Below are 15033 nucleotides of genomic sequence, written 5' to 3' on the forward strand. Positions count from 1 at the left end.
CAAGAATCAATATTATTGACTGTAGACAAAAATAAATAAACTGTGTATCAGACATCATTTATTTAATAATTTGTCTATTTATTCTCTTTAGATCAATGTGCAAAAATCAATTACGTGCATAACCTTAAAGGATCTAATTTCCTTTTTCTATTTTTTTTATTTTCTAAATTGATTTATTACCTCTTGTATTTGGTGTATGTATAATAAAATACATACAATCAGATCTAAATAATCTTTGTTTCGTTTTTTACATTCAGTTGTATATGTGGTAAAATAAAACTCCAAGCCTTTTAATTTTTTTTATAACAACATTTCGGTATATATTAGGACTTTTTCAAGGCAACAAAAATAAGTTATGGTCCTTTATTGTAAATCATGAAACAGAACATTGATATAGCCCTTAAGATGTCCATTAATGGTATATTTTTAGAGAACATGTAACATTCAAATATTAGTGTACTTACTGACATAAAAAGTGTTACACCCAGATTAGCACATTTTGACATTTTTAGTTAGTGCTCATCCGTTTATGCATAACAAAATGCCTCGAGCTCAAAAACATCCAAATTATCACTGTGTTAGTGATTTTGACAGGACAAAATTATTGCCTATCTAGATGTTGGTTTGTCATATCGTGAAATTAGCCGCCGTGTTAATTGTTCTGCAATGATGTTAATGCGTGTGTGTCAAATATAAATAAAAGAAAGTAGAATCGAATGGTTTTGTTCTCTCCTTTTGGTATTATACGCCTTTAAAGGTATTGGTTTACCAATTAATTTATTGGTAAACCAATTTGCCGCCATTTGAACTTCAAAAATTCACAAACTTCAAAATGGGGTTCTGCTGCTATTTAGAAATTTTGCAAAATGAGCTACGGACCAAAAAGTAGTATTTAGTTTGCTAATGATGTATGTCAAATGTCAAGTTTTTATATAAACGCATTTAAAAGATAAGAGGGAAGGGGAACACTTAAGAAATAAATTGTTAATTTTATATCTTTTTTAATAAAATTTCTATTAAAGTTTGTTTTAGTAGGACTTGTTTCATTATTATTTATTTTTAAATTAAAATCGAGAATTCAGGTGAAAATAATGCATATATTACTATATATCTTGGTTCGCGAATTTAAAGGTAAAGTAAATAGGAACTCTGGTATACTGCGCACCAAAACTAACGCATAACCTTAGTAATTACACTTTCTTTTCGAATGATTTTTTTGTCCCTCCAGCTCATTTCTTATCTTTCTAAATTAAATTATAAATAATTAAAATAAAAATACACAATAAGTTCTCAAAATTTTATTCTTCTTCTTCGTCATATCTTCATTCCTGAAGAGTTGTGACGTCATGTCTATGAGCACTGATGGGTCGATTGTCTCCACTGTTGTCGATCTTCTGCTACTCTTATATTTGTCTGCAAGGCTTGCCCTGTAATTTATTTAATTTAATCTATCCACCGTGATGGGGATCTTCCTCTTGATCTTTTACCTTCTACTTTGCCCTGCACGATAAGTTTTTCTAGATTGTCTTGGTCTCTCCTGGTGATGTGTCCGAAGTAACCCAGAATGCGGCGTCGGCAGCTGGAGGACAATCGATCAGTAATTCCTAATTCGTCTAATATCGACACATTGGTCTGGTGTGCAGTCCAGGGTATGCGAAGCATCCTCCGCCAGCACCACATTTCAAAAGCATCTATTCGGTGCCTGTTGCTCGACTTTATTGTCCAGGATTCGAAACCATACGAAAATATCGAAAACACTAGGGTGTTTACCAGGGCTCTTTTCGTCTTTCTGATTATGGATCTGTCTTTCCATATCTTGGATAAGTTTGACATTGCTGTCCTCGCTAATGCTATCCGCCTTCTTATTTCTGTTTCACACCCTCCCTTGCTGTTTATTAGAGACCCTAAGTAGATGAATTTATCTACTACTTCAATTCTATTTTGCAGATTTCTTAACTGTATAGTGTTACTCCTGTCAATGACCATTAACTTGGTCTTGTCTAGATTTATTTCGAGGCCTAGAGCTCGGCTTTCATTAGCGACCTGATCAATAAGTGTAACCATCTCATCTTCATCTCTTGTTATTAGGGTAGTGTCGTCCGCGTATCTGAGATTACATATCTTTCTACCATTGATTGACACACCTCCTTCAAAATTTTCCAGGGCTCGTCTCATTATGAATTCACCGTAGGCACTGAAAAGTCTCGGTGATAGGATACATCCTTAACAGACGCCTCTATGTACTTTGAAAATGTTTGATGTTTTATTGTCGAGACTAACTATGGCATTGTTATTTTCATATAGGTTGGTTATTAGAGATATGAAATGCGGAGGGACTCCCATTTCTTTCAATACGTTCCAGAGACTACTCCATCCAACACAGTCGAAAGCCATTTTGTAATCTATAAAGCATAAGAGCGTGGGGGTATTGAACTCTCGGGCTTTCTTGATTAATTGGCGGATGTTGAATATTTGATCCCTAGTCCCTCTTCCCTTAACGAAGCCTGCTTATTCTGGAGGGATTTGACTCTCTAAGTAGTTTTGCAATCGTCTATCTATTATTTTAAGCAGGATTTTGCTGGCATGTGTGATTATAGATATCGTTCGATAATTTTCGCATTTTTTGGTGGATCCCTTTTTGTGAATAGGTATAAATGCAGACGTTGTCCAGTCTTTAGGCCATTGACCACTTTGCCAGATCTTATTACCTATTTCATGTAGGATTTTGGTTCCCGGGTCTCCTAGTACTTTTATGAGCTCAGCACGAACTCCGTCTGTTCCTGGGGTTTTGTTTAGCTTTAGGTTTTTTTATAGCTTCTTTAATTTCAGACATAAGAATATTGGGCTCCATTTCAAATTGTGTTGTTCGATCGTTATTTTAGTTTCTTCGGTGTATAGTTCCTCACAATATGGTCTCCATCGTTCGATCACTTTTTCATCTTCCCATACTATCTTTCCGTCCTTGTCTATCCTGTCTGCATTGTCTCTGTATCTTTTTATTTAACCTCTTGTATAGGTCGCAGTCTTCTCTCGTTAGGGTGCCCTTCCTTTTCATTTCTTTTCGTTTGTTAATTGTTTCTATGGTCACTTGTGTGATCCAGGGTTTGTTTGGCCGATTTATGGGGTTATGTGTTAGTTGAAGGTGATCTGCTGTCGTCTTAATAACATTTCTCAATGCTTTTCATTCTTGGTCTGGGTCTTGTTTATTCATTATGTCATGTTTTTCGGCCTACAATTTGTTTTGTATTTCTTCTTGAAATTGCCGTTTGGCTGTTTCCATCATGTGGATCCTGTTGCGTTGGTGGTAGATTCTTTTTAGGCAGAGCCTGAACTTCATTAGTAATAAATTATGATCTGAACCACAGACAGCTCCAGGGTACGTCTTGCAGTTAACGACGGAGGATTTCCAGCGAGATCTGACCATAATGTAGTCAATTTGATTTCTGTATCTATCTCCTGGTGATGTCCATGTGTATAGGCGTCTTTTATGATGTGCAAATAATGTATTTGCAATAGTGAGATTTTGTTATTGGCAGAATTGAAGCATTCGTTCACCTCGTTCGTTCAAAATTTTATACCGAAAAATAAATCAAATAAATCTATTACAAAATATATAAACTGTGACATTTAAAAAAAAAATCAAAAACCAATAACGGGTATTTGCCCCTCTGACATTTATAACGGCTTAATAATGATGCCTCATACTGAATATTAGGGTTTTTATTTGATCATGATATAAACATCTGACCCCCAAATTTCTACAATCTCAAGTAAAGGTCGTTTAAATTGTTTGGCAGTCTTGGCAACTGTTGGCAACTCTCTTAGTCGTCTCCCCATGATATCCCAGATGTGCTCTATTGAATTCATATCCGGGGTTCTAGATGGTCAATCCATAGTAGCGATTTAGACTTCTTCAAGGTACTCCTGTACCACCCTTGCCACGTGTGCTCGTACATTATCGTGCTTAAGCAGGAAATTATCTCCAACATAGAAGTCGAATGAAATCACCTGATCTACTAAAATGTCTGTAATATATCTCTGTGTAGTAGGCTAACCTCTATTTGCAAGTACTAATTCTGTGGGGATCTCCATACTAATTCCGCCCCAGTACTGACCCGCCATCATAACTAACAGTTCACCCTATATTGAACTGTGCTTGTCCTTCCTTCTCCTGACCTTCGATATACTCTATTAGGTCTATCGTCAGACAAAGACAGTATCTGGATTTATCGCTAAGTATAATCTGTGCCCAATCAACATATTTACGAGCTAATTGTAGTCTTCGTCTCTTAAGCTCTCTGGTGAGTAGTGTACTAGTACTTTTTCTAGCAGACCTTCTATTGATCTCCGCTAGACTTCTCCTGATTGTGTTTTGATTTCTCAAACACAATTAAAACAAACAAAACCCTGTAACTCTATTTGTAAAGAAGTTCTAGTCACAAATCGTTGCCTCAATGGCCTGGTCTTCTAATGTTGCTACCAGTTTGTGTAAATCGACTCAAAACTCTGGAGATGGTTGACTGGTTGACATTAAATTTTTTAGCTGAAGCTGAATTTGGGTATACCCTTCTTCGTGAAGAGTAACAACTCTAAGACAGTCAGTCAGCTTCTGACAAATTGCGGTTTTCTCGTTGTGGCAGATTTAATTTCCAAGAGCTAAATATGTACAGTTAAAATCACGTCAAATATTGAAACTCTACTGAAGTAAAACGCATGAAATTCTGAATGGATAAATTTCAACATAAACACTTTATGTTTGTTCGTTTTTATGCCTCTAAAGAGGTATCCGTTTATTTACAATTCATTGAAAATTAACCGCCAATAGTCCAGTTTTAATAATATACCTATAATTCTATGGTTTCAGAAATCAAAAATTTTTGAAATAAAACATTTTTTTAAATTATACGCAGTGTATATAGTCAAACAAAATAATCTACAGGAAATGCAGTACAAGGGTTGCTAAATCTTCTAAATATTGATTTTTTAATTTGTTTTCAACATTGATTTGTTGAGCTAGTTCTTCAAATTTACTAGTAAATATGTTCTATAGCGCAATAACATAATTAGTCATATTCTTAAATGGAACTAATAATCCAAAATTAATTTGACTGAATGATTTAATAGTCCTATAGTTGGTACCTTTCATGTGACACTCAAATTACGAGACAGTTTTACCACTAACCAAAACTCTTTATTTTACTTTCGATACGTGTTTCACTAACGATGTGTGATTACGATGAACGAATCGTGAGAAGATTAAAACTTAAAACAATTCTCTCAACTCATACCCAAATATCCAAAAAAATTACGAAATATGACTAAGCGAATTTCATATTGCTCTAAGATATCAAGATATCAGCAATCATGACTTTTCACTCTTCGACACATTTCCTATAAATGTTCAAATTATAATTATTTAAATACCTATTGTGCCACCTTTTATCAATATATTATGTCGTATTTATGTTCGTATATCAAATAGCAAAATTCGAACACAATTTATGTAATAAAAACATATTTATTTTTATATTACTAATGTTTGTATTTTTATAGGGCCAGTTTGTTATAGCACCTCATAATATGACTTTTATTAGAAGAGATTGCTGTCAGCCGACCAATTGCTCGGTTGCTTTGGGGTTGCAGATAGCATTTATGATGACCATAAAAACATTGCTGGGAAATGTGTTTGTCCTGGTGTATCCGTAAGTTTGCATACCAGCAAATGTTTTTAGTTATATAGACAGTGCTTTTCTTCAATGTTCCCCCCCCCCCCTCTCTTTATTTTTTGAACGGATTAATTAAAAATGTTGAAACTTGAGGTAATGCAATTGACACATGAAACTTTCAAGACGGCTGCTGGGTGCCATATTGGAAAAACAAATTAAATGGAAATGGGTGGTCTTGTGGCACATCATTTTGAAGCTCCTGATGAGTACTTTATAACCCTAGAATATAAATTCAATATCTTTACCCACTACAAAATGATGGTACATTTAATAATTACCCGAATACCAAAACACTTACAGGCATATCTCTACAAATAATTGTTATTCTCTGCCGTATCCACAGCGACAGTGATAAATTCGATAAAAGTTTGTTTTGGTTCGAGCAATTTTTATTTACGTTGCGAGGCGTAACTTTCACGAAACCAAAAGGTTTTTCAATAATCAATGTTTCCCGAATCGTCCTATTTGTAGAAAATATTTACGGGAACTCGTAAATAATCGTAAATAATTAACCATAAATAAATAAACAATCAGACTACACTGTAGAATTATAACATTAAAATACCATACCAACTAAAATAAATATTTTGCAACCTGTCAGCTCCTTCAGTCTCCTTCATGCGTCAGTCCATATATTACATTTTTCTCACTAACTCTCGTTTACTACACCCACACTGGTAAGTGTCCTAAGCCTCAAGTCTTTCTTTATTACTTGACGATAAGCCTTTCTGAGTTTAAGAAACACTATTATTACTAGTGCCCCAACAATTATATAAAGTAATACACGCATATCGGTTGGGACATTTATGCTCTGCTCTTCTACGATAAAATTTAAATTTACCTCACCTTTGTCCGTTACTTCGGCATGCTTGGAGTTGGTCGTACCCATTTTAAGGTGATTCCAAAGTCACAGACTATATATTTTTGTTATTGTACGCCATGCTTCACTGTATACACACTGTATAATTTTATGGTTAACTCATCGTTTTAATAGATACTACTATACTTTTTATGAAACTCACAACTTTTTAATTTTAAAAACAAAACCGATGTATTTTGGCACTGGCAGGATCGCCATGTAAAAGGTTCGTTTTACATATTAATTCAATTCAATGAAAATGCCAAAATGTTCTACATCATTGCTTTATTAGGACTGGTTTTTATCTTCGGTATAATTGATACTCTAACAAATTAAACAAATTGACCAATATCATAATGTGCTGACAAAGCATGGTACCAATAAACATTTTAGTAGGTGATGGTGAACATTATACTATAGTTATACTGTGTCCTATTACTTACAGGTACCACATCTAAATTTACAACTACTGGTAGTGTTAATAACAAAAAACCCCCAGGACGTTCGTCCATGTACATTTCTGAAAAAAAGCAAGTTCAAATAATTGGTGAGATGATAGTTAATCTCCAATAATTTATTTATTTATTTATTTATAATACGGGAAAACCCCATTAACTGTAAATTTTACAAAGCAATAATATTTACACAAACAACTGTCATAATCTAAACCTACTTAAAAAATTAATACCAAAGTAAAAAACACCTATACTACATATACTAGAAACAACCTTAATAATTTATATGCAAGAATGTTAATACAAAATTTTATGCACAATTATGAAGTAAGTGACCTCTTTAGATGCATTAAGGAACTTATGTTAAACACATCAATATTCGAATTGTTTAATAAATTCATATACCTATCCATAGGATTATTAATTCCATAGGATGTTCTGTGGAATGGAATGTTAAAGGTTACATTATGGCGCAACCCGTGATGAGGAACATTAAATCGTATGCGACCCAGATTAGATTAGATTAGATTAAAATAAGGGTGAAGTTTCACTGCGACCTAAAAGATCTATTGTGTGCCCCTTTCTAATTACTGCTTGATGTTATTCTCAAGTCAAATTACTTCGTACAATCCTATGGCTTTAATAAAGGCTAGTAGTTGTGACGGTTCCAGTAATGAGATATTTCCTTCTGGAATTTCATAATTACCGAGGTGCATGGCACGACTTTCGGCAACTGTTTCGCATGTAGTTACTAGGGGTTCTGGGGTCTCTTCCTCTTCCCCACAGAATCTGCATTCACCTGTCTGTTCTAGTTTTAGTTTCCTGCGGTGTTCTCGAAGGTGACAGTGCCCTGTTAGGAATCCTGTTACAATCCGTAGTTTAGTTTTAGTTAAACTTACTAGAGCTTTAGATTTTTTTGGGTCGAGGGTTCCAAGGAACATCTTGGAGTGTCTCAACCCTGGATGATCATCCCAGAGGCTTTCTCTGAGTTGATCCTCCATTTTTGTAAGCTCATATAGGTAAGTATTCTTTCCTATGCCGCAGAAAGGTTCCGGTCCTACAAATTGAGAACCAGATCTCTTTTTTGCCAGAATATTGGCTTTTTCGTTACCTTGCACGCCTGTATGTCCAGGTACCCACAATATTGTGACTTTATTTCTCTTTCCTACCTCATTAAGTTTGCCCAAACAGTCTCTTACCATTTTAGAACTGATGACATGTGAACTCAGTGCTGCTATGGCTGCTTGACTGTCGGTGAAGATTGCGATGTCCTGCTTGAGGTAGTCTTTGTTCAGGATTAATTGAGCGCATCTTTCTATAGCGTGTATTTCCGCTTGAAAGACACTGGTGTATTTTCCCAGTGGCTCTGAGTATTTGGTGCCAGGCCCAAATACTCCAGCTCCTGTTCCTTTTTCGGTTTTAGAACCATCTGTGTACCATTTGATAGTATTCTGTTTAAGTGAGCGGGCGACAGATCCATTTTCCCAGTCACTTTTGCTGTCAATTTTTGTACTGAAATTCCTAACAAAGTGATATTCCCGAGTTATATCGTCCTTGGGAAGATCGAACAGGGGAATGGATCTTGTTTGAGATACCCAGGCTCTCTGATCAATATCCCTACTGTTCGTTCTATCCCTTGCTAATCTGAACATGGCCCTTTTAGCAGCTCCCTCTACTGCCAGGTGAAGAGGTGCCAGGTCAACTATGACCTCCAGTGCTGCTGTGGGGCATGTTTTCATAGCTCCTGTGATGCATACGCATGCAAGTCTTTGAACCTTGTCAAATTTACGCCTTACTGTACTTAACTTTGTAGTGTCATGCCACACCACTGCCCCATATGTGATTATGGGTTTAACCATCATGGTGTACATCCATCGCAGTATTTTTGGGGAGCATCCCCAGTTTTTACCCGCTAGGTTCCTACAGATTATAATGGCTTTAGTGGCCTTGTTTACTGTGAATTCTAGATGCTTGTTCCAACTAAGCTTACTATCCAGTGTCACTCCTAGATATTTTACTTCATCCGATGTATGTACAACTTGTCCGCCCAGGTGGATGTCCCTGGTGGGTTGCATTTTCCTTTTACGAGTGAATGGTACGATAGTAGTTTTCGCTGAATTTATGCTCAGCCCCACTGATGTGCACCATTCTTCCGTGATGCTTAGGCTTCTTTGTATGAGGTCGTATAAAGTGCCCTTATACCTGCCTTTGACTATAATAACGATATCATCAGCATATCCTATGCAGGTGAAACCGAGATTTGTCAATATCTCAAGTAGTTCATCGACTACTAGACTCCATAGTAAGGGTGAAGTTACCCCTCCTTGAGGCGTGCCACGAATAGTTTTGATGCCTGTGGTCTGTTCGCCCACAGTAGTCTCAGCCGTACGCGTGGCAAGCATTTGACAAATATGCGACCCAACAGAGCAGGGCAATCAATAAGCCTATTAACGATCTTATGTATAAAACTAGCACCAGAAATATTACGGCGTTGCGACAGTGTCGGAATTGATAATTGACTTTCAATATAAGAATAGTCATGGTTCTCAATAACAGTTAAAGTTCTATGAGCACAATATCTCAGGAATTTATGTTGAACTCTTTTTAAAGCATCGATATGAATCTGGTGGTATGGAGACCAAACTACAGAGCAGTACTCGAATATAGTTCTTACTAGGGAGCAATAAATCCTTCTTGTTGAAGAGACTGAGAAATATGAACAGTTTCTCATAACAAACCCTAGCAATTTTGATGCTTTTACAGAAATTGAATTAATATGATCAATAAATGTGAGTTTCTCATCAAAAATAACTCCCAAATCCCTAATAGATGCAACATAATTCAGTGGCTCATTATTAATGAAGTAATTGGATTGAAACCGGTTGATCCTGCGAGTGAAACTAATAACACAACATTTCTTAACATTTAAATGAAGAAGATTGTTTTGTTCACACCAATTATTTAAGCGATCCATATCTGCTTGTAGTAATTCTTGATCCACAATACTACCAACCACCCTCCAAAATTTTAAGTCGTCTGCAAACATCAAACACTGACTATACAGGAAACAGTTAACTATATCATCAATAAATAAATTAAATCTCCCTCCCTGAGGGAGACCTGATGTTACGCTGATAGGATCAGAAAGATGTCCACCTACCCTGACCCTTTGAATACGGCCAGTTAAAGAATTTTTAATCCAACTCACAAAATCAACATGAAACCCTACGGAGATCAGTTTTGACAGAAGAATTTGATGATCAATACGATCAAACGCCTTACTAAAATCGGTGTATATATAATCAATTTGTTTATGATCCTCTAATTTACTCATAAGATCAGATTGGTAACAGATCAAATTAGTGGCAGTACACTTATTCTTGCAAAACCCATGCTGTGAATCTGATATTAGGCCTTTGCATAACCAAGAAAGTTGATTAGCTATAAGGCTATCAAAAAGTTTAGGTATTGAAGATTGAATGCAAATACTTCTATAATTATCTATGACATCCCGACGGCCAGCTTTAAACAATGGCACAATGAAACTTGTTAAATGAAAAAAAATAAATAAAAAAAATTAATAATTAAAGAATTAATCAATATAATTAATCAATAAAAATTTATTACTTTAATATTGCTTTAATTATACTTGGATTAAATGAAATTTGAATGGAGGGATGGAGAATAACAGGAAGGAAAAAGGAGAGTAAAGATATGGGGAGTGAGGGTTAGGAAGTGGGTACCAGGGAACCAATGGAAGGAGGGAGACTTACTATAGGCTATAGAGACAGCTCAGGGGATCTTCTCAAAGGGAAGCCGACTAGCACTAACCACTTTGGTAGAGTGGCGTGGATTCAACAAGAGATCAATAAAATATAAGCGCCACCTGTTTTATCCCAGATGGATAAGAAAATCCCGATGACCAAGAAAACAGGAAATTACTAAAAGCACTATACCTACCTATAAACCTGAAAGAAAATCTCACAAGGAAGAACAGGCAGTTTTAAGTGAATCTATATTAAAAGAAAAATTAATAATCAAACTTATTATTCTAAGAACAAGTTATGTTGCCCTTCCTAAATATAGTGTTTATATCAAAACTAAAATCTTGTATTATGTTGTTTGGGGCTAAAAGTTTGCATGGGTACTTTCGAAATAGGCCTATTTATCCAGTTTACAAGATCTATACGGTCTATTTCAATAAAATAACTAATATGTACCTAGTTATTATGAAACTATTCAAAACAATGGTGTGGTAGTAAAATCTAATGATGAGAGTGGTAACAATGTAATTTTGAGGTTAGTATTTAATCTAATATACTACAGTAAAGTTAATGAATGTTGACAGGACTTTGGTTTACTGGTTAGGTTGTTTTACTGACTGCATGGTTCACTAAACGTCACAAACATTAATCAAACCTGCTCCAAAAGGGCTGCATGATTGCGGTGGGGGACCTGGGTGGATCGGTTTAACAGTGAATGTCAATGTAGATGTTATGGACGTTATTGGAGTAGATGAGTGGAGATTTCTACCTCTTATAATCGTGGATAAAGACCATACTGGGGGATGAAAAAAAAAAGCCTGAAAGTGGAAGAATACCAAGATTGAGGAATCGCCGATAGAGTAAGTAGATATAAGCATTGATAGTTAAACTTAACGGTATGCGTGAGTCTACTTATATAAAATTACATGTGTAATATGTAGATTATCAGAAACCAAGATGCCAAATCAAAATATTAGGACTTACCAATGGAATTGGCCTTTTCTCGGGAACACAAAACTGGACACTTAAACAAAGAACCTTGAAAAAGTTGGGATTTAACTACACCACTTATAATCCTGCACTATTGCAGTATGGCATTTAGTATCCACAAACTAAAATACCCAAAAGGTGAGTTTTCAACTTTTCATGGGAGTAAAATCGGCAAAAATACCAAGAAAGAACCTTCTTCAAAGGCTTGTTCTTCAAGACTCCTAGAGGTCAAAGATTTTCGCGCCAGAAATGGTTTTAGTAGGGATATAGGAGAATGAGCTGGGATCTTATTGACTAGGATATGACTTCTGACATTAGTGAAATCAAAACAATTAAAAAAAAATTAATGTTATGATTAATAATTTGAGTTTCATCATAAGGGTTGAAAATTATTGATATCAAAAATAGAATTAATACTGAAATGATAACTGTTTATTTTATTAATTTTAGCACCAGAATAATTTAGAAATTGCCTCTTAAAGTTCTATAATCGAGCTATGCTTTCGCTAACATTTTAGATTCATTTTATTTTCTTATTCTTTATGTATCTGACGAAAATAAACTGTAACAAACTTTCCCTCCAGGCAATTGGAAATGTGGATGTTTGTAAGGAAGCATTAAATAACAAAGATAAAGGAATGTCAAGAGTACATACACATTTCCTCAAGAGAAAATTCGGAATCCCATCTGGGCCTGCAGTAATCTTGTTAGGGAGTGAGCCAATACCTTCAAATATATCATATGTTAGGATCTTAGTAATGTTTAAATTTAAACCATTAGCGGGACCATTTAGCAGCTGATTATTATCAATACCAGGAGAATAAACAGTTTGGTAAAATTCTTTAAACATGTTTGCAATATCCAAACCACTGGACGCTTGCTTGTCACCATAAAAGAGGGTATTGGGAAGGGTATAATTGGACCTCTTATCATTGATATATTTCCCTTCAATATATTGTCGGAAGCACAAATCAGACATACGTTTGCATTCAGACCTAAGGCGAGAAAATTTTATATAGTTTTCGTCTGTATTATCTCTCATATATAATGAATGAGCACTCCTTTTGTTTCTAGTTAACTTTCTAAGTTCAGGGGAGAACCACTTAGGAAATGAGGAAGTTCTATATTTCTTTAAAGGAATAAAATATGCAATCCCCATAGAGAGATATTCATAAAAAACGCTGATTGATAAGTTAAGATCACTATGAGATAAACACTCGTTCCAATTAATTGAGGATAGAAAGATATTAAGCTCATTGTAGTTACCGTTTCGGAAATCATAAAAAAATTCTTCATAAGCTAGATTTGAAAAAATTGAGTTATTTGCTGTTAAAATATCCAAATGACACTCATATCCAATATGATGAATATTAGCTTCAAAAAGAGGGTCAGAAGCTTTAAGAACATTTAAATCCTTAACATTAGAAAAAACCAGATCTAAAAATACTAATACTATTTCTATTATTAGGAATCAAGTTACATTGATAAAATTTTAAATAACCAAATCTTTGTGCAACATCTAAAGCTGAATCACCTCTTGGGCATTGAACCAGGAGACCATGCTCGTCATTGCCCCATGCAGCCCTTGATAGGTTGTAATCTCCAAACAGAAATACATTTAGATTGGCATATTGAGTAGTAACACACTCCATGGTTTGGCAATGCCAGATATAAGTATCCCAAGGTGATTGTGGAGGTATATAAACACCACCAATAATGAACTTAGTCCCATTACACTGGCATAGAATCAGAATTTGCTCAATACGGTCCTTTTGAATAGAAATGCACTGTGATTGTATACTATCACTGACAAATATCAGAATACCACCTCCACTCAACTTACTGCTAGTTCGATAGCTTCTGTCACATCTGAAGACCCGGAAACCCTTGCACGTCAGTTCAGCATCTACAATACTGTCATTCAAATTGCTCTCCACCAATATAATTATATCATAAGAACAGGACATAATACTACTGAGTAATGGTTGAATCTTCGTACGAAGACCTCCAACATTTTGGTAAAACACAGTTAATGGGGTTGAAGCAAGTTTTTTTGTTTGGACTCTACAACCACTGGAACACCTCTACGATATTGAATAATCAGGTTTTCCTCACCAGCAGATTTTCTATCTAATAAAGACTTCTTAGATTCCTTATATGCATCCTGTTCCATCTTAGTCTGGTCATTAGACAGTTTGTATGGCATCCCACGAAGCTTACCCTTACATTTAAGGGCCGTCTTAACAGTAGTAGCAGTGCATATCAGTTTAACCGGTCTAGTGCGATTAGAAACTTTACCTACCCTAAGTACACGACTTATGGTTGCAACTTCTTGCTGCAGACCTAGCTTCTGGAATACCTCTTGAACCAGATTTTTGTCGTGTAATATACGATCGTTCAAATTAGTCGATGTAGATTCTGGAGCATTGTAAATCATAAGATTATTTGCTCTTTCCAAACGCTGTTGGACCTCATAACAAACTGAATTGGGAATGTCCTGGGATTTACTATTCTCCAAAGAAACAATCTTATTTTTAAGATAGTTTATTTCTTCTTCCATCTGAGCAAATTTACGGACAAACATAGGAACACTTTTAAAAGCATCTCGGCATGTGTCACAAAAATACATAAGCAGTCTTTTCTGCAACACAACAGCTCGAATTTCAGAGGAAGACAAACCAGAGCATTTTTCTACTAGGTGGATTCTAGTTCTACAGCTGTCGCATGCAATAAATAGTTTTTCATCATCACCCAAAGCCAAAGAGCAGGCTCCACACTTTTTATTTCCAGACATCTCTAAGTTCCTTTCCCAGCAGTTGGAAATTCGATATTACTTTTAATTTGACTGGACTATAGTCTGCTGCCTCCTGATTTCGCGTCCGATCGCCGAGGTCCGAGCCACAAATTCCAATATATTGTTACTTTTTATCTATTGTTGTGTATACAATAGAGGCTATTGTTCAAAGTAAATCACTGTTTATTCAATAATTAAAGGTTCTACAAGGTGTCCTGATGAACTAACAGGTTGCTAACATCACTCATATATACTATAACAAAAATAGATTTTATTGGTTAATTTAAACTTAGCAAAAAGTGGCATTAAATGTGGACACAAAAAGATGCTGTTAATACTTTCACGTTGTTCACGGTTCCTAATAATAATAATCAATAATCAAACTTCTCCATCCGTTGGTAATAATCAACTTCCTCCATTGCGAATGAATATGAGGTTTGTCCTT

The 15033-nt window shown here is 35.3% G+C and overlaps 1 protein-coding gene across 2 annotated transcripts in view; it reads left to right on the forward strand.

Moving 5' to 3' along the window:
• The window catches only part of LOC126734220 (anoctamin-3-like), a 151599-nt gene that overhangs the window by 88807 nt on the left and 47759 nt on the right, over positions 1-15033 (forward strand). For both annotated transcript variants that reach the window (XM_050437756.1, XM_050437757.1), the window contains one exon: positions 5554-5702. In XM_050437756.1, coding sequence (XP_050293713.1) covers positions 5554-5702 — 149 coding nt within the window. The remainder of the gene's footprint in view (positions 1-5553; positions 5703-15033) is intronic.

This window comes from Anthonomus grandis, chromosome 3 (genome assembly GCF_022605725.1).
Source record: "Anthonomus grandis grandis chromosome 3, icAntGran1.3, whole genome shotgun sequence".
NCBI classification, from domain to species: domain Eukaryota; kingdom Metazoa; phylum Arthropoda; class Insecta; order Coleoptera; family Curculionidae; genus Anthonomus; species Anthonomus grandis.